Source organism: Amblyomma americanum, chromosome 6 (genome assembly GCF_052857255.1).
Source record: "Amblyomma americanum isolate KBUSLIRL-KWMA chromosome 6, ASM5285725v1, whole genome shotgun sequence".
Lineage (NCBI taxonomy): Eukaryota > Metazoa > Arthropoda > Arachnida > Ixodida > Ixodidae > Amblyomma > Amblyomma americanum.
Window position 1 is genome coordinate 86,047,662 of NC_135502.1, and position 27,194 is coordinate 86,074,855.

At 44.2% G+C, this 27,194-nt stretch overlaps 2 protein-coding genes across 3 annotated transcripts in view; one reads left to right on the forward strand and one right to left on the reverse strand.

The window, feature by feature from the left end:
• The window catches only part of LOC144094817 (neural cell adhesion molecule 2-like), a 168,663-nt gene extending 150,399 nt beyond the window's left edge, over positions 1-18,264 (forward strand). The window contains exons 9-14 of one of the 2 annotated variants that reach the window (XR_013306584.1): positions 11,814-11,942; positions 12,843-12,870; positions 13,494-13,597; positions 14,958-15,088; positions 16,115-16,442; positions 17,525-18,264. Coding sequence is in view for 1 of the 2 variants with exons in the window: in XM_077628706.1 (XP_077484832.1) it covers positions 11,814-11,942; positions 12,843-12,870; positions 13,494-13,597; positions 14,958-15,088; positions 16,115-16,387 (665 nt within the window). In the remaining variant the exon portion in view is untranslated. Of the gene's footprint in view, positions 1-11,813; positions 11,943-12,842; positions 12,871-13,493; positions 13,598-14,957; positions 15,089-16,114; positions 16,502-17,524 lie in introns of those variants that run through there. The other variant, XM_077628706.1, reaches the window with a different exon arrangement.
• Positions 18,265-20,344: 2,080 nt separating this feature from the next.
• LOC144093808 (mite group 2 allergen Gly d 2.02-like) lies at positions 20,345-26,172 on the reverse strand. Its single transcript, XM_077627514.1, has 4 exons — positions 26,013-26,172; positions 23,719-23,826; positions 21,487-21,665; positions 20,345-20,498 (listed from the first exon to the last, which is right to left on the reverse strand). Exons 1-4 carry the CDS (start codon positions 26,110-26,112, stop codon positions 20,415-20,417), a joined length of 471 nt encoding a protein of 156 aa, XP_077483640.1. The 5' UTR covers positions 26,113-26,172; the 3' UTR covers positions 20,345-20,414.
• Positions 26,173-27,194: the final 1,022 nt, after the last annotated feature.

Sequence of the window (27,194 nt, forward strand, 5' to 3'; positions counted from 1 at the left end):
TGTCTGCCTAAAACAGCCCATTCAGGGGAAATAGAGCAGATCGGTGACATATGTAGTGCACTAGGTAGAATTTCAGAGAACTTCTCTGTGTTTACATCGCCTACCCTACTTTTCGCAGAACTTTCATTGTTTGCCTAGACAGTATGGGTGCACCACTATCCATATATAGAGGGGTGAGATGGGCTGAAATTTAACCCTTTCAAGCCCAAATCGTTAAAGAATCAGATGATAAAATCATCAACCCTTTAAACATGCTGCTTATGCGCCTGCACTGAACCGCCAATGTCAACGTTTTGTAAACGCCGCTAAAAGTTTGAGAAATTATCATGTCTATAATCAGTACACTTCGGCATTTGCTTCATTTTCTACAGCTACGAGTTATTTTAGCGAGAAAACTGGAGTTCTGGAACCAACTAGAAGGACAAGGGGGAGTAAATTTTTTTTTTTCTGTTCGAAAATTATATTTCTATTTAAACACAAAATTTGTCAGAAAGCAAGTGAAGACGAATGTTGGAGGCTGCCTGCGACTCGCATATTCACGCTTCTTTTTCCTTCGCACGGTTTCTCTCACTGACGCCGCCGAACAGTTCGACTTGAAAGCGCTGACTACTGAGGACATACTGAGAGCAAACTTTGTGTCCAAGCTCCATGTAGTAACTAGTACACGCCGTGCTAACAGCGTGTCCAAAATTAACGACGGAGGGCTTGAAAATGCTGAGCTTAAATTTCAAAATTTAAGAAGGCACAATCTTCAAACACGTGCACAATATCACGGTTGTTGAATAAGGCCGAAAAGCCCAGCTGTCGTCGAGACGATCATTACCACATCTAGCGTGAGGGCCGTATTTGTGTTTATGTGCGTATCTGTCTCTTCGCCGTACGTGTTTCGTTTGCGCAGTTCTTCGTAATTGGAAAGTTCCCTAAACCGAGACTGTCGCAAGAATACAGCAGCTCATGAAGCCTAGACCAGAGAGGGGTGCCTTCTTAGACATTTATTTTTCCTTAATATTTTTCTTAATCATACAGTTCAAATAGAACCTTTCAGAGCTGTGCATTCTCCATTCCTGGAGTAGTCAGCACGAAACATTGGGAAGTCTTTCAGAGGCGAAAGAGTGTATTGAGGTAAAGGTGCGGGGAGAAATAAGTAAATTAAGTTTTCACTGTCCTTTAGTTGCGCAAGCAAATTTTCGACATCATTCATCTTTATCAGGGCTAGTCCGAGTGCAGACTTTTGAGATGTGGAATGAAGCTGTCAACGAAATGACGTTGTTTTAACAGACGTTAAAGAATTGTAACAAGAAGAGAGAAAGACCGCAGGGCATGCTAGTAACGCAACCTTGCTCAAGAAAGCACTCAGAAATGAATGGAAATGGAAATGGACTTAGACTGCTGGTTGCAAAATTAAGAACGTGTTCCCAAGGTTATAAGCAGATTCCTAAAATAAACTACTTGAGGATGCCAACCTGATACGGTGTTTCAATGAGAATTTTTGTTAAGCCTAGGCAAAAAAGAAAATGGTGTTCACGGTGCTATCAAATCGCTTTTTAGACATGCTAGAGTAGATAGAAGTCATTTGGTATAATTTGAAGGCATAACCATTTCCTCAAACTACGTACATCGATTCATAAGAATTTTCACGGTAAAAACATCACTTAAAGGCTCTTTAGAATAGGGCTGCATAAGCGCTTTTTTTTGCCTTAGCATCGTAGTCACAAATGTCTGACGAGAATAAACTTTTCGAATCGCAAATCGTCGTCGCACCTTCACGCAATAAGGGCATGGATTTATTGAAAGGTCTACTGAGCGATCAAACACCCGAGACTAACACCCTGCCCTGGACTGCTTCGTGAACTATCTTCGATCTAAACCGAATGTGGCCCACAGTCGAGGGTTCCTTCAGTCTCCTATTACGAATCTAATAGCAATGTCAGCAGACAAAAATGGCATGCTTTTCACACAAGTTTTTCGCAAGTACGCAGGCGGCGACAAGAGGAGAAAGTGCTTTAAGAAGGAAACATGTTAAGTGGTAACTCAGCCATTCTTCATCGTTAGTTATCACCCTCCTGGGGGAAGAGTAGTGCCTTCTTAATTCACTATCTAATCCACATTTCTTGCAACTATTTTGTCTAAACTAAGGAGCAGAGGCAAAGGCTAAGAGTTATATAGCCTGGAACAAACTTATCGTGTTAGTCTGCAACGCAGTCTACTTTTAGCACTCTTTTACATTACAGGTGTTCTGCTTATAAAGCGTGAAGAAACGCTTCACTGAGAACACCTGACGATAAAAAAATTATATGGCAGAACTGCACGTTCATTACACATGTGCGTAAACCGAAAGACAAATAAAAACTTGGCTACAAAACGGAAAAAACAAGAAATTATTTATATTACACAGCTTCAAACGAGATTCAATAGCTGAAAAAGAAAAAAAATGCCAGACTACAAAATGCGGAATCGCAATTGTGCCCTTAAAATACACAAATCCTCTTAAAAGGCGCACAGAAAGCGCACGTACTGGCATACTCAGTAGTTTTTTCACAGCGAGAATTGGCTTACTACAGCGTAAATTTTTCTATGAAATTGATTTCAAATGGCTGATTTCTGCTGGCAGCGTTTACATCGACAACGACGTCAAAGTAGGCTTTATTGTAGACTTTAATGATGGAAGAGCTGTGAAGGAATTTTTTCTTTTTGAAACTCTAGCAATTGAGGTTATTTTTCCTCGAAGTCACGTGTAGGCGGACGTGTGGCTTCATGTGGCTGCCTCTTATATTATTACTTTTCAAATGCCATTTTTCTTTGCTATGTATGCTCCATCCTCTTTCTCATTTACATTCTCATGCGTACCGTGATTGTTGGCTGCCATGAATTTAGCGGGCACGTGAAAGAAGACAGACAAGTAAATAAAAGATACTTTCCTGACTGCAGGATATAGAATCGTGATATCGTTCCAGTTCTCTCTGGACTTTTCTCCCCTGCCGTAAAGTTCATTATGATATAGTCCTCGCATTGTTTAAGACTTACTAAAATTCGTTCTCGCCTTTGAAGCACAATGTTTCGCGTTTTTCATTTTAAAAGCAGCCAATTATAACGCTTCAGGGAAAAGAGGGAATGCGTGCCAAAATATTCAGGAGGAAGATTAGTAGGCTCACATGATAACAAAAATAAAGCAATTTGAAGGCATATTTGTTTCTTCTGAAAATATTCCGACCAGAAAGTAGTTTTAAGTGCAGAGAAGAAGATGAGCCGCGGTATTTGTAGTCAACACTATTTGTAACCTAATTTCATATGAACGCTAACTTGGTTTCGGTGATTAAGTTACTTCTATGGCTGAAAGTAATTTGGAATGCTCTTCAGTCTCATATCTGCGCGTTTTGTTTCTTCAATATATGTGTAAAGTGGCACTATATTTTCTCAGTGATTGCCAATCGCATTGAATCTGATAAACGATACTTATCAGGCATTCGTATACACGCAATAAGTGTCGCGAAAAAGTTTCACAGAAACTCTCACCGCATTTTGGCGATTACTCCAGGGACCGACAAAAAAAACGGTGTGAATATATGGTGGTCAGCGATTGCCAAGCTGCCTCTTTGAGCGTTTCTTGTTTACTTTATTCCCTCGTTTGGGGGAAAAAAGGCTTCAGCGAAGTAAGAATCGAGCCTTGTGGAACACAGTTGACGTGGGTTTATTTCCCTCCTTCTTTATTTCCCAGTGTTAATGCCCACATTCGGAAACGAGCGCAATTTACTTCTGTGTCATTACTAAGGCCTTAAGCTCTAGCAGTGAAGGAGTCGCCGTAAAAGCTTTCTGGGGTAAAAATGTGGTTCCCAGGCACACCAGCATGTAGAGATAAAGTGAACGGAAAAGATGAACCTTGGGCGATCCAAGTAAATTTATTCATTTATCCAAGATCATAGGAGCGTCCTTTGTACACCTCTCTTCTTTCTCTTTAATTTCTTGAAAATTTCTGGCGCATTTTGCTTTTCGTGTTTCTTCCTGATCCCGGAAGCATGTAAGAAATGGCTGGGAAGCAAATCTAAACACTAAGAGACAACGTAAAGGTATGGCAGCTCCTTTGTTTATACCACTTTTCACGCACGCGTGAACCTGGGAGCAGAGCAAGAGCGGGATAAGTTCACAAAGGCTGCCTCTCACTCTCTCTATGGCTTGCCAAAGGAGCGTCGACGGCGTCCGAAGAGGCACGACGATCGGAGAGTTCGAAAGAAAATAGGGAGTGAGCGAGAAAGAGGCGCTTTGCGGACCGGCATGAAACGGGGCCGCATTATGCCCAGGCATAGAAACCGCTCTGACGCCTGCACGCGACAATGATGGCCCCACGAGACGAGCCGGCCCTCTCCGAGGAAGAGGCGGCTAAAGGGAGGTGCTCCTGCCGCTGCTTCTGCAGCCGCTCGCCGAGGTCCCCGGCAACGCCACCACAGCGATTTTCAGCGGCGCTCCCTCCGGAAAATATACTCCCTTTCCTCCTACTCTCCTGCTTACTTCTCCTATCCATTTTCTCGTTTCCAAACCGCAAGCGAGCTTCTTTGCTTTTAAGGTGTCGAAAACGGGGAGAAACGCGGGAGCCGTGGCGTGAACGGAAGAAACTGCTGGAAAGAAGGCCGGTGAAACGACGCCCTTCAAGGGTAGAAGAAGTAGCGGGAAGGCGCGGAAGTCATTTCCATGTTTCGTACCAGCAGTATAATTTCGCTACTCCGTCGGAGCGACGCGGCCTTGGACGGCGGCTGTAGCGCCAACAGCTGTAGCAGATGTGCCTCATAGCCGACTTTCCTACGACACCGTCCCGCGTGCGTGCTTCCGCGCGAGCGGTGAAGCCCATCTTGCGCAGAGAGCTTAAACATCCCGCTTGCCTGCGCCGTTCTCCTTCTCTCCCACTGCCCGTCTCCAGGCGTTCCCTTAGTCACCGTCATTTGCGCCAGCGTCGGCGTCGGCGTCTCTGCGCTCCTCATCCTCGCCGCAAACGCCGTCCACGCTCGACTATTCCCGCCTAATGACTGATTTGTAATGCAGTCAAGATGTCTAACACACGCTGCGCCGCCCACCAGCAAGCAAGCAAGCAAACGCTCGCGCTAGCCAAAGAGGACGCCATTTGCGCCTGAGGACCGCGGTTTAGAGTTACCTGTGCATCAATTTGCTCATGCTAGTGCACTTTGGTTTCTTTTCACTCTCACTTAGGCACACTCTCTCTCCTTCATCAGCGGCGGTTGGTCGGAGGATCGTTTTACTTGTTTCCGTCCTCCGTCCCCTCCATCTACCGCAGGAAAACTTTTTCTTTTTTCGCTTTCTTTCTTTTCCGACACTCTTTTTTAGTAGTAAGCCGCATATATGTGCAAGCATAGCAAGCAGCTCGTTGATTGATTTATTTATGCAGTGCTCATTTTTTGTGGTGAGCTTGCGCAAAATATGAGCTGGTTCCTCAGCAAGCCTAAAGGAGTGCACAAGGAAAGTTGAAAAAAAAGACGACATGCCATAGCAAAAAAAAAAGTTATGTTCTTGATGCTATGTTCCAAAAGTCACCTTTTCCCGGCCTCGTAGGAAAGCGGCCCAAAACGTTCCCTGAATTCACCCAAAAAGCGCCGACCATTCAGAAGAATCTCGGCAGTCCAGGTTCGGCAATACAACCGCCCGGCACCATTCTGTTCTATTCGAAACTGCAGCACGACTACAGAGGCACAGGCGACGCTTGCGAGTCCAATAGGCCCCTTTCTGAAGTAATGTAAAGACATGTATTGCCACTTTATGGACCACGCTTAATTTTAGAACCATCGAAAGAGGACATTTTTAAGAAACTGTGCAGCCGAACAATATAGTCTTATAATTTATTAATTAATCATTAATTAAATAAATAAATACATACATATTTATTTATTTATTTGTGTATTTATGAAAACCATAGCCGACAGCAGCATCTGATATACTATGAAAACCGGCAGAAATGGAAGAAAAAATCATGGCTACAATTCACACTATCTAGAAATGTTTTCTAAAGAAAAGCATGAGTAGCGCCAGGAAGGCAGTTGAAAATTTCTATTGTTCGCAGAAAAAAAACTCGTTTCAGCTTTGATCTAATTTTATGGCGCTAGTCGAAGACGCAGAAGCAATCGCAATAAATATAAATATCCACTTCCATTGTTTTTCACTAGTTGTTCAGAATAGACCACATTTATAGTTTTTTTTCGCTTGTTTAATCAGGATATGTTTCGAGTACCTGTGCTGAGCCTCCAGAAATTCTACATTTTGCATCTCAAATCACTCTATGATAAATGTAACTATGGCTTTGCGTCAAAGTCACCCTCTTGCGACAATCACCAGTCCTTTAAGGCATCGCAGTCCTTGAAGGCGGTGCATGTTTTCCCCATAGTCATTGCAGACAAGCATTCCTTCGTTTTCTATTTGTTTCCTTTGCTGGCCAATATGCCTTACAGTAATGCACGAGGCCACAGCATGAACACAGAGGCAAGAATTCCGCAACGTGCACAGACTCAAGTTCTTTCCCAGACATCATCGATCAAACGCCTCAGAAATCTATGTCCGGCCTCACAAGATCATACGCACGCGTTTCTGAACTTCCTGCGGTTCGGTATCCCGATCCGATCTGGTTTATATGTTGAGAATTCCTGCTCCTGGCCTTCTTAAATTTCCCGCAGCATTCGAGTTTTTTTTTCAGTTCACGGACGTTCGACAGCCCAAACCACAAAAGCTAGTATAAAAAAGTAGCGGTGATGCCTCTATTTCTAGATTAAAAGAAGGTTTGCTTTGTTAGTTTGCTCCCCTGTTTACTGTAATGCATGCCGGAGTTTGCTTTATAGATAGCTGCACGCAAACCAAGTGCGCGTTTTCTTCCTCGCTTTCTTTCGCCTCCGGAGGTGAAATTGCACGCTAGCAATCAATCATCACTCCTGACACGAGCAGTAAATCAAGCTCCTTGTTGCCGAAAAAGATATTTTTTTCCTCCAGCGTATCGTTTTATTGCTTCTCGTCTTTTGAAAGGAAAATATCCGCGGCATTTTGAGATGTTCCTGGGACTAGGCCCTGAAGAAACAGTTTAATCAAGTGCTGCTTAGAGATCAAAGTTATTACTTAAACGCTGGATGGCATATTTTTTCTCTACTTCAAAAATTTTGGGGATTCATTTCTATTCTTAGGGCGTAGAGGCTATTTTGGGTGCATGTTTTGTTGCTAAATATGTATCCTTTTTGTCAGTTATCTCTGTAATCTTCCAGTGTGGCATACGTCTTTGGAAACAGAGAGAGAGAGAGTGTGTGTGTGCGCGCGCGCGCGTGTGTGTGTGTGTGTGTGTGTGTGTGTGTGTGTGTGTGTGTGTGTGTGTGTGTGTGTGTGTGTGTGTGTGTGTGTGTGTGTGTGTGTGTGTGTGTGTGTGTGTGTGTGTGTGTGTGTGTGTGTGTGTGTGTGTGCGCGCGCGCGCGCGCGTGTGTGTGTGTGTGTGTGTGTGTGTGTGTGTGTGTGTGTGTGTGTGTGTGTGTGAGTGTGTGTGTGTGTGTGTGTGTGCGTGTGTGTGTGTGCGTGTGTGTGCGCGTGTGTGTGTGTGCGTGTGTGTGTGCGTGTGTGCGCGCGTGCGTGTGTGTGTGCGTGTGTGTGTGTGTGTGTGTGTGTGTGTGTGTGTGTGTGTGTGTGTGTGTGTGTGTGTGTGTGTGTGTGTGTGTGTGTGTGTGTGTGTGTGTGTGTGTGTGTGTGTGTGTGTGTGTGTGTGTGTGTGTGTGTGTGCGTGTGTGTGTGTGCGTGTGTGTGCGCGTGTGTGTGTGTGCGTGTGTGTGCGCGTGTGTGCGCGCGTGCGTGTGTGTGTGCGTGTGTGTGTGTGTGCGTGCGTGTGCGCGCGCGTGTGTGTGTGTGTGCGTGCGTGCGTGTGTGTGAGAAGTTTTTAGGGCAATATTTATTAGAGCGAAAGTTCTGATCAGAAGGCGACTATTCAACGTACTATCCGAAGCAAAGTTTACAGGGCGCAAGCGTGCAGCAAAAAAATCTGTTCCCGCTTAGTGAGGTAGTCTAGTCGCCTGGAAAGTGTCAAAGTATGAGAGGGCGTGCGTGCTGTGTCCCCTGGTAAAAATACTATGCGACTGGGTCGCGCGGCAGAGCTCCAATTTTTTCATTCCGATAGCACGTGTCCCATAAACCCTTGCTGCGAATAGTGCGTTACCATCAGCCAACTACGCTTTTCCTCGACAGCTATAAATGTATATCTATAGGTGGAGGCTAGCCGAATGTCGACAATAAATGTCTTGCTTCATGTTATACATATAGGACGTGCCAAATTATTTAGTACTTATATTTCTTTGCAAACAAAGCCCTGAGGTACTTTCATAAGATCTGTAAAATATTAACTACGGCAAAGTGGACATTGTTTTCTTTGGGACTGTGCAGTAAAAAGACGATTAATATCTACGATAATAGCATTTTTCGTTAAAAGCCGCAACACTTCATGGTGAAATTGAAGGCCTTCAGCATTGAAGGCCAGTCCGGTTTGTAAATTTTTGAATCGTCATTGCGGATAGAAATTTGGGATGCGATAGTACGCTGGTTATATAATACGCAAGACATGGCAATGATGCATTTCGCATTGCTATATTGGCCTCCCAGTGCACGATGTCGTGACGGGGTTAACCCTAACATCTTCAACTTCATTAAATACCTAAACTGCGTTGGCGTACGATACAAGTGAGGCTATTTTATCATAGTTCAACGCGACGACGCCAACTTCAAGAGCCATCAAAAATGTATTTTCCCGTTCGATGTCGCGGAGCACACTGCCGATTGCGGAATTTTAAAAACAGGAGTGGCCTTCGATTTTGACAGCCCTCATATTCATAATTCAATGATGTACCTTAAAAACCAATAATAACGGTTGACTACTTAATATTAGTTAGCTGTTCCCGTTTTTTTTTGCACTCTGTAACGTAAATGATGTCCACCGTAAACTAAAATAAATCCGCAGAGAATTTGAAGCGAAAAATCTGGGCCCACCATAGCGTGCCATGGAAGATGGAGGCTTCATGGAGAGAGAACAACAGTTTTTCGCTGAAAGAAAACTACACCCCTGACGAAGCAATCATGAAAACAGGAGAGAGTGAGGGGGTGCAGGAAGCAAAGACGCTGGGCGGCTGCACCGAACCTAATTTGCATGACCTCAGACGACGTGGCCAGGAGGCTGCATGAAGTTGCCTACGTTTGTGAAGGAAATGACGCACTTCGGTGCTGCCACTGCTGACTAAGCCACAAGACTCTTAACCACAGTGAGGTGATTTTTAGCTTGCCTAAGTCATTCCCTCTATCTAAGAGTTCAGAATTTGATTACACTTAGCTGGGCAGCCCGGGAGTTTAAAGAATGCAACAGTTCCCGTAGCCAAAGAAAACATGAATTTTTTTTAATGGGAAAAAAGTAGCGCCACCATTTCTTGCCTGCAAGGTAGTTCACTTTTAAGTGGAGGGAAAACTACCGCACACCGCCACTGAGATCCGACCCCACGACTATCGTAGGTACAGTGCGATGTACTACCAACCGTGGTTTGGTGGCCGCTTTTTAATTTTCTACTTTCGAGTGTATTATTTTTGCGTGTGTGGCGGACGGAAGTAGTAGACACATTATGTTTCACCTAAGACACTCCGCAAATTTTGAAAATGGGCTTTTTGAGTTAGCAGAGCGCATCTTTCAGCATAGCATTCCCGGTGGTATAGTGCTTCAGAAAATGGCTAAGACGTCCTAACTAGCAACCTGCTTAACTAATATTCAGCGTTGGAGGTAACGCGTTACAAGTAACAGCGTTACCGGTAACGCGTTACTTTTATCGGTAGCTTAGTAAAGTACTCGTTACCATTTCTCAAACGTAACGGGTAACGTACTTACGTTAACATTTTTCGCTAACGTGAGGTGTCACGTTACTAGTTAGTTTTTTATTGCCACTGTCCCCCCTCCGCTCCCTATTTTTAAAAAAGTAAGCGCGGAGCACCTAAAGTGATGTTGCAAATAAACAAAATGTACAGGTGCTCTCGAAGACCCTTGTTGCGACTCGCATGCATGACAGAAAACACCTGTTCTTGAAACCACACCCAACTAAAAGAAAAACACAGAATACCCATAAAGCACGAACACGTATTCACACACTTGCCTTCACCTACCTCCTCTTTCCAAACCACTCACGCACAAAACACCCTAAAGACTGGAAACATGCCGAGCATTTTATAACATCACATTTTCCAGAATTATACTGTAAATTCATTGAGATTTCAACGGTGCCTTCTTTCTGAAGTTAGAATTCATGATGAAGTGTCATTTTGTGTTTAATGTCACATTCAGAAAATGGCTTCACCATGCACCAATGAGTTGGAAGCCATTACATGTAACTCTACAGGAAACTCAATGCCACTGCAACCTTGCTAAGCTTCTGTTCATTTCTAAAAGTATTCTTGTTTAATCTGGATTTCGGGTAAAATTGTTGTTTGGGCTAGAAGTTTTATGCTAAATATGAGCTTTATAAAATTGTTATCGTGAGTTCTTGCAGCGAAGACGCACTGATTAAAATTTATGGCCATGGAGTAGCGGCAAAGTGACGTCCGGTACTTTTTCTCGGTAGCGGTTAATGGTAACGTGTTGCGTTTTTTTGTAGCTAACGTAACACGGTAAAGCGTTACTTTTATTTTAGCGAAACGAGTAACGTATTTATTTACTTTTTTTGGTAACGCGAACAATACAGCTAATAATGCGTAGGTCTGCTTTTAATTCTTACTTTTAGGCATCTTAATTATTGAGAGGTGTGTAGCCCCCCCCCCCCCCCCTTTTTTGACTAGTATCTATATAAGTTTTTAGAATTTCCGAAACGCGGTTGCCCTCACCACTGTGGCCCAACAAATTATGACTACATCCTGTCAAAATGCATGCGCTTTCGAAGTGCGCAAGCAAAGCAATCTCTCTAGTGCGCGTAACTCGTCGCAATAGACAAAATGTTTTTGGCCACAGCGGCGAGGGTAACCGCGGTTTCGATAAGATTGATATAAGCCGCCGCGGGAGCTCAGTGGTTGTGTTGCTCGGCTGCTGACCTGAAAGACGCGGGTTCGATCACGTCCGCGGTGGTCGAATTTTCATTGACACGAAATTTTAGAGGCCCATGTACTACGCGATGTCAGTGCACGTTAAAGAACCCCAAATAGTCAAAATGTTCGGAGCCCTTTTCTACGGCGTCCCTCATAGCCTCAGTCTGTGTGGGGCGTTAAACCTCATAAAATCAAACACATAAAATCTGATACGGGTAATAGTTATGGTCGGCAACACACCTCTCAGCAATTAAGGACACTAACAGTAATAGTTATAAGGCTAAGTATTCAATATTATTTAACCAGCCTGCGAGTTAGCACGTCTTAGCTGTATTCTGATGTGCTACAGCGCTGACAATGTCGAAAAAAAACACTCTTCTAACTAAAAAAGCCTCTTTTAAAAATTGTTTAACGTCTTAGGGGTGTATATGTACCCCTGCAATGACGCACCAGCTTGCCCATTCATGGAGTTTCGGGACAACTATTGCGACTTCCGAAAATGTCGCACAAGTACGAGGACGGTAACGTTCGAATCTGCGTGATACGTAGCGTAAACGTTCTAGTCGTAACATGACTCAGCCATCAAACAATAGTCGACCCATCGACTAGCAAATGCAGGAACTTCTATGAGTGCGGGTCAGCCCTGCATTGCCACCTATAGTTGGTGGACGCAGAGCGATGCTGTCACAATATCGTATGTAATGAGCGATCAAGTGCCCCTGCAACTTCTGTTTTCGTTTTTTGAACAGCTGGAAGTCGCGGCATGATCACCGCTTGGCCCATAATAGGAGCGCTCTTGGGACTCATTGCGACGTTGCTGGTTGCTGCGGTGGTGATTGTCGTCTACGTTAAGTACAAGTATCCCAAGGGAAAAATAGGTACGTTTGTGTCTTCTTACCAGCCTGCGGGCGGAATAGCGGCGCTCTTTACACGTGAAAATGCCTACATGCCATTTTCAAGAAGCTGCTTCGTGTTATTGTTCATAACGTCTCGGAGCATGGGACATAACTAAACTTCGCACTTATAGGGGTGAGGTTTTCGCTTGCTTAGTTATCCTAGGGACATTTATATGGAAATCCGGCCAGTCTTCATTTTCCTTCTCTTCGGTATCTGATTTCTGTCAACTTCAACAGGAAGAATCGGGCTTGTATTCTTCAGCGTAATTACAAAAGCCAGAGTCGTTTAATAGAGTGAAAATAAAAAGAGAATCGGAACATTGGCACTGCTAAATTCCGCTTTTTACGGACCTTTTCAGCAAGTCTGAAACATCTCATGTCATAAATTGCTTTACTTAGCTGAAAAAAAAACAAGATATACATAACAGTATGCAAGAAAACTACACATAGGAAACGTCAAGTGCAAGGATTACTCAATTAAATCTGGCGGAGCGGGAACCAGCAGACGATTCAGAAACAAATTTAATTAGCTGCCTTTCCTTGGCGCATTGCTCCCCTTCCTCGATCAGCCAATAGAAGTGCCTTTCAACTTTTCTCTCAGCACTCGTCCTCTCTTCTCGTTCTTATTCTGATTCCTGCGCTTCTTTTCTTCTCTTCGTCTTAACTTCCTCTCGCATTTTCATTGTGTTATTGAGGTTCCCTTTAAAAATTTATCAGCGGACAACTGGAGTCAGTTTAGAAAACCAGTCATGGTATTTGTGCTATTGTGTTTTGCACAATACTAGCAGGGTATTGGTAATACGTTTACCTTCTAGTGCATCATGCCAAAATTGTATTGCGCATTTACTGACTGACTTTGTTCTGACCGCTCCCTTCCAACAGACACGTACAGCGAACCAGGCGATGAAAAGTAAGTACCTGGCTCAGCGTGTTCTCTTTATTTTTCCTCATTTTTACGTTTCTGCGCACAGTTTCTTGCTAAAAACATTGAGAATGACATTAGTTCAAGCATAATTACAGCATTGGAAGTCAGCCGATGTTGTAATTTAGACATGTCTGATGAAATATGTCCAGAATGTTTGCAGATTCGGTCAACAAACTCACTGAGGTGGGCGCCAAAGAGGAAAACCTTCAGCAATTGTTTCTATCGTTTGAGAGCTAGCCCCATCTTGACAGCTAGCCCATCGTTTCCAATCTGTCTTGCATTTTATTTAGTTTCATAACTGATAAAGTGTCTTAGGTGTTATTGTCATAGCTTTTGTTATAACTGATAAAACGCACTAGCAACCTGCGATTTGTTATTTTTGTACAGTGGTTGTCCTTGTCATGTGACAGTTTTTTCCAGTTAAAAATAACATTTCAAGAATGCATGCTCGGTAGGATCCGTTGCTGGGAGCATTTGATACGTTTAAACAGATAAAAAGCTCGATTGAAGATGATCGTTAAAACAGAATGTGAGATCCTTAAAACAAGATTTAAAATGAACCCTAATGCACCCTAATGCACCCTAATGACGTCGGTTTTTTTTTTCAGGTCTAATACCCTTCTAAAGAAAGACACGGATGACTTTGCTGACGTAGAGGAGAAAGGACCAGATATAATACCGGCGACACCGCTGTGCCAAGTTACCTACAAATGTAAGCACTACATATGGCGGTAGATGCAGTTTGCTTGCATCATGATCACAAAGAAGGCTTTGACCATTACAATTATATATGTCAAGGTTTAAGAAGCTTGTGTTAATTATCACTTATAATACGAACATTAGATGACTTTCTTTAAATATGGCTCCTGGGAACTTTGATTCTTTCAAGCCACGGAATATTATCAGACTACCATCGAAAATTTCATTTCATGTTTGGCAGCTATTCGGCGACTTAGTTTTTGTGGTTACTTGCTTGGTAATTTTGTTTCATATTTTCGTTTGTGTTGTGCCAGTGCTGAGAAGTTTTATACTTATGTGCATTTTGCTAGCTGCTTTTTGTCTACAAAACAAGTACACCAGTATAATATGAAGAGTTTTGTTTCTTATAATCAATTGCGTTGCTTATTGGTATTTTGTTTAGTTTTGAACAATGGTTACATTAATTGCTGTGGCCGCAGAAACTGCCGAACTGTTTCTAGAAAGGCAATCGGCACACAAGTTGCAATTAATTAACAGTGTATTCACTGCGAACGGTGAAGCATGCTAGGAAACTCAAACACTTTAAGTTGTTCTTATCGCACCCTAAGTATGCGCTAGGTTCTCTTTTGGCGTACCTTAAATCAAGAACGTTAATGCGGGAAGCACCATAGTGTGTCTTGAGATATAAACATAAAGGCGCTATGCATGCATGAATGCGTAGGCTAGTCGAAACCTCCGATACTTCCAAACATGCTCTAAACTATCTAGTTAGTTCGATTGCGAGGAACCAGGTATTTAATATGACAATCGCTTTCACTTCCAAAGTACGGGCTCTCATCAGATATTTTCAGATAAATCATTTCAGGTGGCCTGTGAAGTTAAATGAGAATTACAAAATTTTAAGGTTGTATATCGTGAGCAGCTATCTTAAATTATAAACATTAAGGCTGCATTTAGGAAGGGACGCTAAGTAAGCGGAGCAGTAAGGATACATTTCATGAAAAAACTAAGTGCAGTTTGCTCTAAGGACAAAAGCAAAGATAAAATAGCAGCCTTTATGATAAAATATAAATTTCGATTAAGTTTTACTTTATCTTCCATGCCCAATACGTTAGGAGACCACGAAAGGTTTCGAGAGATATGAATTTGAAAAACTCATTACGCTGGTGTTTGCTGCCCATTTTAACTTTAACTTACTAAAAGCTGGCTCACTGCATGAATGTTTTATTGGGACATCTTTCTTTCTGCATTTTTTTTAGTGAGTACTTAACAGCGAACTCTGTCATGTAAGACTTTGAAACATACTCCTCCTGTGTCTTTGTCCGCTTTCCTTCCATAAAATTACTTTCTCTCTCTTGTCCGCTTTTGTGCAGCATATGGCTGCGACCAAGACGAAAAAACTGTCTACACAAAGGAGCCCTTAACAAACTACTACACCCTTCCAGCTTCGGCGAAGAAAGGGGGGCACATGGAGCTTTCATGGAAAAGCCACTGCACAGATAAGGTGGGCATTCAAGCTTAGTCCCTGACATTTCACATTTCTCTTGCTTTTCTTACCGAGCTGAATGCCCGTCCAAGCCAGCGGCTGGGACAGGCACCCATGAATAGAAAGCACTTCTTTCTTCCTTTGTTCTTTTTCTCCTCCCGGATGTTCACCTTGCTTTTCTTCGCAGTGCACATTTTGACCCTGCAGGCTAAATTGAAACCTATTACGCACTAGGAGGTGCTTTCAAAAGCCCTGCGCTTTTAAAAAGGGCAGCGGTCAGCTGTCCCGCATACTTTCAGCCCCGCGGAAGTGATAAATGCACCTGCTCTTTGTTCGGTCTCCTGATTTGCTTCATAAAAAAAATGCAAACATAACTCCGGAAATTTTGCAGAGTGACACAATATTCGCGCTGACAACAAAGTTACGTTTGAAACATATTAAATATAGGAGATATTCACGCGACGTCACTGGCGTCGTTTTCTGATGCAGCCTGCAACTTAGGCAGTGCAAGCGGGGGCAGGTCAGGATAAAGCGATTAGATATGTTTCCAGTTTGCCCTGCGTGCAACACTTATACCGCGCCTTTTCGCACATCAACGTTTACTTCATTTCACAGCGTGAAGGGAGACCGAGCTCGAGTGCCTGCGAGCTACGTTCCTTTTCCGCTGTACTCTCCTCCACCAATGTCTTTGCCAAAAGTTTTTTTTCTGCCGGCCACCATTTCCGGGGTCCCAATCCGACCGCGGCGGCCGCGTTTCGATGGAGGCGAAACGAAACGCAATTGGTGAAATGCACGTCAGTGGACGTTAATGATCCATAGGTCGTCAAGATTATACCGGAGTCCTTCACTTCACCACCTCTTTCTCTGTTCCCTTCTATCACTCCCTTCTTTATCCCTTCCCTCATAGCGCGGTTGAGATGACCACCTATAAGTAAGAGAGTAAGCAATTTCCTATCTTCAAAAAAAAAAAAAACTCTCAGAAGTCGTTGTGTGAAGGCAAAGATAAGGTGGTCGCATACATAGAGCCAGCCCACTCGTCCGCAGGAGGACCGGGAGCTGGAGGCCGAGCTGCCTCTTCCCCCGGCCGCCCGCAGACTGGGCTCCGTGGGGTCGACGTCCAGCCTGCCTCGGCCGCATCGAGTGTACATGGAAGTCGGCTCGCTGCAGCAGGAAGGAGGCGCATGCCACGTCGACTTCTCGCCTGGAGGCGTGCTCAGACCACTGGCGCCGGCTCACAGGCTGCCTCGACGCTCCCGTAGCAACCTCGAGGACCTCGCGCCCGTTGTCTCCAGCGACTCGCTCGAGAGCACCGTCTAAAAGCAGCCGTAGTGCCCTTCTTATCCCCGTCTGCAGGCGCGCAGACAGTTGCCGGGTACGAGAGTTGCTTGGTTCAAGAAAACTTGTTAATCGCCTTGGTTCATGCCAAACCATGAACTTATTGAAAGGTGCGAGAAAAGCACAGCACAAAACAGTTTGTGGCGTCCTACTGCCTGTGAGCGTATTCAGAAGGTTGGTGCTTTATCCGCAGTCGACTGCTACCGATAGTGAAAGTTGATTTGTTTCTATGACGAAAAGAATTGTATAGAGATAGCGAGTAAGACTTTCTTTAGACGCAGTACTCAGAGTCGAGATCTCGTTCCAAAATCACCAAGGATGGTCAGTCAACTGGACAAAGGTTAGCTGCGGCTGCCACGTCGGCGGAGGAGGGTAGGGATTAAGTGGGGTGATAATAATAATAATAATTGGTTTTTGGGGAAAGGAAATGGCGCAGTATCTGTCTCATATATCGTTGGCACCGCTCGTTTTTGCGAATATATGAAACACACAAATGAAGATCCACCCTTGTCGTCTTTGATGCTTAATTTTTTGGTGACCTTGCACAACAGGGGAACTTTTCTGTTCTGGCAACGTCGTATTAGTTCTTAATACAGGAAGCGATATAGCGTCTTGTTTAAAGAATAAATAAATCTTCATTACGTAAGCTACCTGTCATCTGAATAATGCATGAAGTGTCCTATAGGTGCAGCCTACATCGTGGTTTCTGGTTTTGGTTTGTTTTTCTTTTATTGAACAATTTTAAAGGCATTATTGAAACAAGACTCAATTCAGTAAGAAAAGGCAATCGAATTCAAAAAATGTCTCTCCCCTTATCTTCACTGAGAGCTAAACTTTATAACCACAGCTGATTACCGATGTGTGCTGTGCATGAAACATTCGTAGCATACCTTCGGTGCTACGATGCTTCGGTGATAACTCCTTCGGTGATATCCGCTCTTAGCTGTGTCTTTCAGTCTTGGACAAGGAATTACGTGTATATCATATCATAAGAGTAGCGTCTGCATCGCAGGCATATTTTTTTTTTTCATTTCAGTATGGTTCATGCTTAAAACTCATCAAAAGTTTATGTGTCGCAAAAATTATGTCTATGTTAACTGCTGTTTACCACGATTTCAGGGAAGCAACCGGAAGCTAGAAGAACGTGCCTGTGCCAAGTGCATTCACACCAGGAGAACACCGCGGCGTGCCCTCTTGTTACGCGGTGACACGTAAAACTTCGCGTGTGTATTGACTTCGCACAACTTCGCGTATAGAACACTCCGAAAAGTGTGATGAAACTGTGATCCGTAACGCTCCCAAGCATCGTGTGGATTCAACTCGGTGACCGAACGTGCTTCCCTACGATTCCTCTCTTCATGTCTCCTTTTTTAAGCCAACCAGAGCAGCCGAATATCGTCAAATACCACAGATATTCTGCGCCACGTTTGTGGATCCAGCAAACGAAATAGTCGTACATTCAAAGACTCTATGAACATCGTTCTTGTGGAGTATTCAAATCCCTCGGAGCTTTCCTGACAAGCACAAACCCTGGAGAAGGGTCTTCAGGCCCCAGGCTGTCGTGACACACGCGTTTAGAGAACTGAATGAAAGGGATTCAGCAACTGTCGTTTCGTTGCGTCGCCGAGAGAAGAACACCGGCTATGCTCCAAAGACCGACCCCCTGAATATAGGCCGACCATCGTGACCAAAACTTGAACCTAAACGCTGAAGACGCCAAGCAACACCCGAACCTCCGGTGTTCCTCGATTATCCCCAGGAAGCGCTGCATTGTGATACACCTAGTGCGATGTTTTCTCCAGTGCTTTTATCTTGTGCGGCGAAGTTACTGTGGTGAATAAAGTGGTTTTATAAATTTTCCAACATAACATCACTGGGAGCTGGCGGCACACCGCCTGCGCACGGAAAGAGAGAGAGATAGAGATAAACTCTTTAGAGAATTTAGCCGGCGCTTAAAAATCGCTGGCATGATAATGTGCGTTAGGAAAGGAATTCTAGTTGGTATAAGGCAACGACTTGTGCGGAAAATTATGGTCGTGGCTAGTTAGGAACAGTACACAAGCAATTACCACCAGCCACTTTATAAATTCATTCCGTAGAGCCTCAAAGCCTTGTTATTCATTTCTCAATGTCATTATACAGTCGCAATTAAGAATATACGATTTCTCCTCAATAACAATATTGTTCTTGTAATCTGCATACGATCTACGATTAGGCACCACAGAATTAAAGTAGCTGCAATGTTTTTCTGACATATATTGAAGTGCGGTTACATCTATGAACAGAGTTGGCAGCCTTACAGTCAACGCCTAAATTGAAGCTTAACGCACAGAAATTTTTAGGCTACGTTAAATTTGCTGACGTTCACGCTTCCTGCTGTTAGATTTTTACTTAAAGAAATCGTAAATTACAATTATGCTTTCATTCGAGCAGGAACGGAAGCAGCTGTCTGTTGTGAAATCCGCCTGTTATTCCTGCCACACTGAGCAGGCTATTCTAATTAGGCAGCAGAACACTAACGACTTTACGCTGAGTTTGATCGTGACGTCGGCACGGGCATTCCAGAGTAGCCAAGGCAGCGTCGGTGGATGACGGTTCGGTACCCGCCGTCGAAAGTTCAGTATCGAGCTCGGGCCTTAGCAAATGAATTTTCTAGCTTTTCTCTGAGCAGAACGATGGTTGCTCTCTCATCTGTCTTGGGAAGCGCCCAGTGGTGAGCTCCGTAAGCTTGTTTCTGCGAACCGCCGAATGAGCGTGACAATTCTAGATTACGTGAGTAGCGATCAGAAGTCTGGCTCGGGCTAGCTGCTGTAGGTTCCTATTTGCTGAGCGGCGTTTAATACAGAAGCACACACAATGTAGGCGCCAGTTATTGTTGTTGTTCGTATTTTGTACTCGTGAGTTTCACGGTGCGCAGCCAATATGACGCGAGCAACGATCGCACGCCTACGGCGCCAACTGCACGTCGCTTCATCATATGTAGTTCCTTAATAACCTCTGTCTAAAAGCTTGTATAGGGCAATGTATGTGCGCGAGGCGGTGGGTTCGCAGCGAATAGTTCGACGCGAGCAACGATCGCATGCCTACGGCGCCAACGGCATATCCCTTCGTCAGATGTTTCTTAATTACCGTGTTCTAAAAGCTGGTATAGGGCAAAGTATGTCCGCGAGACAGCGGGTCGAAGGCTTCCCGCTCCTCTGTATAGTTGATTCGGCTTTGATGCGTTGAATGAGAGGCGCTAGTTCCTCTGAGATTTCCTCCGGTTGTCCACGGAGGTGTTGAAGGGCCTTGAGGCGTCACTGCATGGCGTTCTCTCTGAACGTTGAAAAGCCGAACGGCAGGATATCTTTGCATGAAATGAAGATGAAATGCGTATAGCACACACGCCGTCCTAACTGGTACAGGTCTAGCCTTGCTGTGAGCTCAATTGTAGTCTGTGATGCGTTTGCTCGAAAAAAATGAAAATCAGTTTTTGTGAAATGGAAATGACGCAGTAATTATCCCACATCTCGGTGGACACCCGAACCGCGCCGTAAGGAAAGAGAGGAAGGTGGGAGCGAAAGAAGACACTAAAAACCGAAGAAGCGCGTCTCCAGAAAGCGAGCTGCCTCGAAAGAAGCAAGGACGTAAAATAATTGCTGGCATGGCTTTCGCTTCATGTTGACTAACCGCATATGAACCTCTTGTTGAGATTTAATAAATCATTAAAATACATTTAGCACAACTTTTTATTCCACATCGATGACCAGCTTGTTCTAATTTGTATCATTGGTTATTATTTTGCAGTGGTTGCCTTCCGATACCTTCTATTTCAATCGGTTTCTCACGTTTACGGCTCCTGCGTACAAACATCACCCACTCTTCGAATTGCTAATGCATGCCTCTGTGCGGTGCCGGTGCGCGCGGAGACATGACGAAAAATTTGGCCACACAACCAACTATTATTTCACAGAATTTTTATTACTTTTTTTGCGAAGTTTGTCTTCATTCTCAGACAGGGCAGTCGGTGTTAGTGCTTGAACTCTACTGGGACATTGAAGCAGAAGAAATCTCCAGCAGCATCCTGGCCCTTAATGACGGCTTTTCCAACGACCTGTAAGCAAAAATAGAATATTTTTCGCGTTTCTCAATTTTTCTTTATTTTTGGCCGGAATGATGGGCTAGCCATTTGTTGTGAAGGTCCAGTTACAAGTGGCCCATAGTTCTGCGACTTAAAAAAGAAACGCTTCTTGCTCTGACAATTTTCCTAGTTCGTCTAGGACTTTTGAAACGGGAAGCACAGCAATAGTAAAGCCGTGCTAAATTCTTTTATGTACACTCTACTTAGTGCAAGAATTTTTGGTTAATGACAGCGTAGATTACAAGAATATTGCTTTCATTCAAACAGGACCAGGGACAACTATCTCTTGAAAAATCTACCTGCTATTTCTGTGACACTGAGCAGGCTGTTCTAAGAAATTATGCTGCAGAACACTTTTCCGGAGAGCTATGAACAAAATAAATGTCGATTTCAAAGCAGTTTATTAGCAATAATGGTGAATTCTATGGCTAAAGGGCAGCTTTTTGGCCAGAGTGCGCCATGACACAAGGTATTTTAAGTCTACCCAAAGCGGGGTCAAAGACCCTTTACCCAAGCATTCTGCCGCGGGTAAGCCGAGCCCCAGGCCAGGCGAAAGCTTGTATATTTGTAATATTATTGCGTAGCTTGTGGCACTGCGGACTAAACCTCTCAGCTCCCGCATACGAGGCCTGATGCTCAGAACCCATGGCCACCGCTGCGTCAGCTAGCGATGTGCTTGTTTCCAAACGGGAATAAAATGCGATACGTTTACTTTTGTTTTGAAGTTGTTAGTAAGTATGGGTCAACTTTTACTTCAGAAACGTTCTCGATATTTGTGGTCTTGTGACATTTATCGGCTCGTAACACGAAAAGAGCACAGCTTAAGAAGTAAGCAGCGAACCAAGATGATAGCCGGCAGCCTTATGAATACCTGAGAGCAAAATTTCTAAAGCGCTTCTTACAGGTGACACGTAAGTAGCGGAAGCACAATAACAAAAAAGACAAAGATGGAACATCTCACCGGCGGGAAGGTGGGGGACATGGTGAGCTCGAACTTTGCCGTGTACTTCTCTCCGGCCTTCAGGGGGCAGCTGACACCCATGAAGTTGCACGCGTCGGTCTTGAACTGCGGGAAGGGCTGCGGGGCCATGTCGCCGATGGCGCCGAGCACACGCACGCGCAGGGTCTTCGAGTCATGGGCTGCGCGGCACCGTAAAGGAATGCATGAGGGAGAAAAGAAAGCGAGATATTGTTAGTCCTCCTTCCGAATAAAGTTCCGAAGAAATTTCACAATCAAGTACTAGTCCCTCAATACACATTGAGCAGCAACAATAAATTAGTGAGCACTTGAGGCATCAGCTTTCCCGAACTGTGGACAGCACGCACTTCACTTTTCTTCACTAATCTTTGCCGACAGTTAAGATTAAGTAGAATATGTCTCCCTGGGAGTTAAAATCACCTAGTGTGCATAAAATAAGAACGTTGTACACTGAAACGGCAGAAATATTAGTAGACGGCGATTTAGTGTGCTGTTTTGAAGCAAACAGCAGGAAAAAACTGCAGGTGAACAGTGCAAAGAATGAGCCTTACCGAAAAGGTAATTGTCAATCAAATTCTCGAGGACTATCCAGACATGCAGGCTCATCTTAATCCTTAGGTGTACTGGCCCTGTTCACATTAATGCGCTTTCCTTTGAGAATCTAATTTCGCATTCAAAACCCTTTTCCTGAACAGGTAATTTCTATTCAGCAATGAACGAGGTACGAAACTTAAAGTGCTGAACAAAAAATCTACTCGTGCAAAGTTTGATAACATTGGCGATAGAAGTTTGGTTATTAAAACAAATCCTGCGTGCTTTTTACACCTATGGAGAACATGAGGAGACACCAACAGTGTTTAATCAAGTATATACGCATAAAGTTGAATTTCTCTGCGCTCGCTTAAAACGATAGGTTGGATTTGAAAGCTCGTTGTTTTCAAGTAACTGCAGATGTGGCACTTAAATATCACAGACATAGGGTCTTTCAACTTTCTTATTTGACAGGACAGCATTTTGCTGTATGGTGCACCTTTAAGACATGCGATGCCTGTATCGGGTTGATTCTTTTTGGAGAAACATTCCATGCTGTTGATGCCAAAGAGCAAGTGCTCAGACACAAATTTTTAGTCACCTTGAAAGCAGCCATTTTTTTTTGTAATTTGAGACGCTCTTCGTTTTGTTGCTTGATTTAGTTTGCTTTTTTTTTGTTATAAGCAGCAGGAACCCATTCACCTAGCGCAAGTTCGATTAACGATGAGAAGCAAATTTAGCACATAAATCTCAGTAATTGAGTCATAATTCTTCCGTCCGCTTGCCGCTAGCTTGCATGCGGGAGTATGAGTTTGTGCATTATTCAATAGAATAAACAGCAACCTTTGTCTTTCAGAATTTTAAAACAGCTGCAAAAATTAAGCACCAACAATGCAAACTCCAGGTGCTTTTTTTGCCACACGAAACGTGGAAATAGCTTAACATGCCAGAAATAAAATTTTATCAATGAAATTTGAGGAGATAATTATTATAATTCTTTTTGTGTTTGCTTCAGCGCGTTCGTGCCACAACTTATGCAAAATGTCTCGAACGAGCCATTACTACCAAGGAGTGCTTACAGCTAAAGCCTTAAGAGCCCTGGACTAGAGGCTGCTGCCATTTATGAGAGAGAGAGAGAGGTGGTGGGAACAAAGCTTCTTAGTGAATAATTTGTTTACCACCACCATCATTATCATCATCGGAAGTCTCTCCTTCGCTGATACATCAATAATTCGGCAGCCGCCGCGGTGGCTGAGTGGTTATGGCGCTCGGCTGCCGGGCCCGAAAGACGCGGGTTCGATCCCTGCCGCGGCGGTCGAATTTCGATGGAGGCGATATTCTAGAGGCCCGTGTCAGTGCACGTAAAAGAACGCCAGGTGGTCTAAATTTCCGGGGCCCTTCACTACGGCGTCCCTCATAGCCTGAGTCGCTTTGGGACGTTAAATCCTCCATAAACCATCAATCATTCAGCGTTTTCTTTGCTTCATGACGGCATGTGCATCTAGCGCAATGTACTTTCTGTAACACATGAAGCCATGTAAGCACGCTGGCATCATGATCTCAGCAGAATGGTCAGCAATCGCATGAACAAAGAAATTATTTTTTTTTCTTTCAGAAGACATGCGTTCGTTAAACGATGGCGCCCTCTTGGCACCCTCAAAATGGCCGTCAGGCCTCTCTTACCGGCGCGGAAGTCAATCTCGACCTGAGGCTTGTCGGCCAGCGTCACGCTGCAGGGAAAGCTCGAGCAGTCGCTGATGCGCACAGCGTCCACAAGGCTGGTAGATCCATCTGGGTGAGAGAGAAAGAGGTTACAATGTTGTGAACAGCGCTATGTGCCTCAGTAGAAGATAATGATTGGTGCGTTCATTGGTATAGTATTGCGTCACAGCATACCAAATAATGCACTATACTATGGCATACAATATGACATGCAATAACGAAAGATAAAATGCCCAGGAGATAGTGCCTAGTAATAATAAATAGAAGTTAGTAGGCTTTACTGGCCAAAGATAGGTCTCGGCCCTCACGATGGGTCAACTTTGGGGTGCCCGGAGAGAGGAAGACGAAAGGGAACTGCTTCAAGGAGGCTTGACTTATAGAGGCCTGCCATCATGGCGTAACGTTCCCTCCTGATTTCTTGTTTTTTGTCCACACAAGGCATGGGACGGTATGAAGGGTATTGCGCCCTAAAAATACCTTTGTTCTATGAGAGGCGAGCGTGGCCTTGTGGTAGAGCATCCGCCTCACATTCGGGAGGTGCTGCGTTCGATTCTCCGCCGCCGGGTACCCATCGGTTTTCTAATCGCTACAAGATTTCTTCCGGCCTTGGGCTCGGTATAGGGCTGCGAGCGATTCATTTTCATTAAAGATTGTTCTTCAACGTGTGCAGGTATTGCATAACACATGGGCATATTTTAACTTCGCCCCCACTAAAATGAGGCCACCGCACTAAGGATCAGAGCCCGTGCCCTTGGGCTCAGTGTCTGAATGCTATAGTGGGTCTATGTTTTTTGCGAGCTTTCCCAGTTCTTCAATTTAGCACCCTCACAAGGTAAGTGGCGCAGGCATTGGCGACAAAACAGTGCCATGTTATTCATTCACTCTGCTGCAAACGCTGACATGCATATATATTATATATACACAATAAGTGCCACTATATGCACATAGTGTACTTAGATTTCATTTTTGTGTGCTTTTAAATCAATGCAAAAAGTTTATTTGCTAAATTAGTTCTTACAGGTATCTGAAAATCAAGGAAGACGTACCATAGCATAAGGCCTGTACAGAGAGCTAGTTTCTATTCCACATTTTAAAGAATAACAAACAAGAAAATATTTAGTCTTGCATGATGACCGTCAGAAATTCTAACTGAAGCCGGCTGAGCGCTTAGGGGACGCAGCTGCAAGTAAGTAGCATCCCTCGCGAATTCTGAGCTGCGAAAAGCGATGAGATAATTGAACAAAGCAACCAGCAAAGACAAAATCCTGTAGGCTAGAAAGGCACAGGTCTTTTCCATCAGTTTTTCTTGTTGACATAAAGTTCAGTCTGAGCCACCGTTTAACTGACCACGGCTGGCAAACTTTTGGTTAATTCAAGCACAGAAAAAGCTTTGGAAATCGAAAGATGTGTGGTTGTCGGTAACTGTACACCGACAAGCCCTTGCCTCGAGATCTCCTGGACCAAAATCTTGTAACCCCAAGCTACTAGAGCGTCGCAGTCTGAGCATGGGAAATAAACAATCAACACTCCCTATTCATTAAGAAGAAAACGTTATTCCACCTGTCAGACGCAAACCAATTGTGAAGTCCGTCGTAGCTGAAGACTATTGATTAATACTAGTGCCTGAGGCTTTTAAAACGTGCGCCGGAAGGTAATTAATTTCAAAGACGTTTAATTCGCTTCCATCGATTTGGGGCCGTGAATCCGCGGCGAGAGAATCGTACCCCTGAAACAGCGCTTAGGCACAGAATGTCTTAAACGCTGGCTACGGCTACATTCACACCTACCTGAATGCTGGCACATGCCCACTACGTGTTTTTCTATCCGCTGACCAATTGTAAACTTAAAAAAATTGCAATATGGCGCATGCGATCACTGCTGCTACAAAATAATGAAAGGCTGCGGTTAAAAAATTCGGACTTATTTTTTTGTATACACAGGCTAACAATTCAAACAAATAGAGGGGAGTCAACCAACTCGCAAGAACACAGCACAACTAAGGTGGCTGTGAAAAAAAAATGAACTGGGTGTCTTATGTACCTGTCCTTGTGACAAGAGGCCGGCGGTCACAGCTAGATAAAGGTGAGAGAACGTGGAATATACAAGAAAGCGGAAACTTTGACAGCATTTGAGGGGGAGAGCCTCATCCCGATGGCAAGACTTCGAAAAGAGAACTTCCATTCGTGTGGGCAAAAATAGCCGAGATATATTCAGAGCAACAGCTTTCTGTCCTGGCAGTAACGCGGATATCTTACCCGAGCATGCCTCGACGTTGACGGTGTTAAGCTCGCCGAAGACGACCGGAGCCGCAAAGGCCACGAGGCAGAGGACCAAGGATGAGCAGTGACGGGCCATCGTGACTGAAGAGGCTGTCGGCAGTGGAGCAGAGGTGCGACCGATCGAAATTTTATAACTCCGCTGGTCCCGATAACGCACGAAAAACGCCCACTCCGTAGACAATGAAAACAATTGATTCAGCGCTTTGAACAGAAACATATCTCGATCATACCGCTGGTGCGTGAAGGACGTTATCAGGCATATACGAATGCGAACTACGATCTCCTTACTCCCACTGTTCACCGTATAGAGAGATAAGCAGTATCTGGCCGGAACGTACGCAGACGTCTCGACAAGCGTGGGACAATGAGATTGCACTAGATAACATGGAATCTCGCCAGGCTGTCTGTAAAACATGCAACTCAGATGATCACACGAGGAAACAAATCAAAGGACCACTCGAAAACACGTATCCGAGCCCGACTGAATGACGCACGTTCTATTCGGCCGGCCAGTAAGCACTGAACCCGCCACATCTTTTCAAATATGCTGGTACGTGCTTAACTATTTGGCTCACCTAGCAGCCATACAGCTCCTGGAAAGTAGAAAAAAAAATGAAAAACTAGTTGTATTATTATTTTTCTACTTACCAGGAGCTGTATGGCTGCTAGGTGACCCAAATAATTTAGCGCGTACCAGCAGGGCAGTTAACAGCGCAAGCGCAAACATGACACTGAGAAAACACCCAAATTTAGTAATACTAAGTTGCTTTATGTTTAAATACAAACGCACCTGGCAATCCTCAGCAACAGCAACGTGTCAGGAGTGCGTGGAAATGCGGTTTGAGGACGAAAATAACGCTGAGTCAAATGAACGCAATTGTTGTAATAACATTGAGGTATGTAAAAACCTGAATATTGTAACGTTAATTATATTGAGTCACTTCGTCCTTTCTGTTTACAACAAGAAACACTACTCGCTGCTTCGTGCAGCTTAGTAAGTCACGTTTGAAGAAAGCGCAGAAAAGAACAGAGGGCGATTTCTTGCAGGCGAGGTCGCATCGCCGACGCAAAGGCTCCTTTGTTGCCACCAGATTAGACTGCTTCTCTTGCTAGTGCTCAATGCACTCTGTTTATTATTAGCCTTGCATAAAGGATATT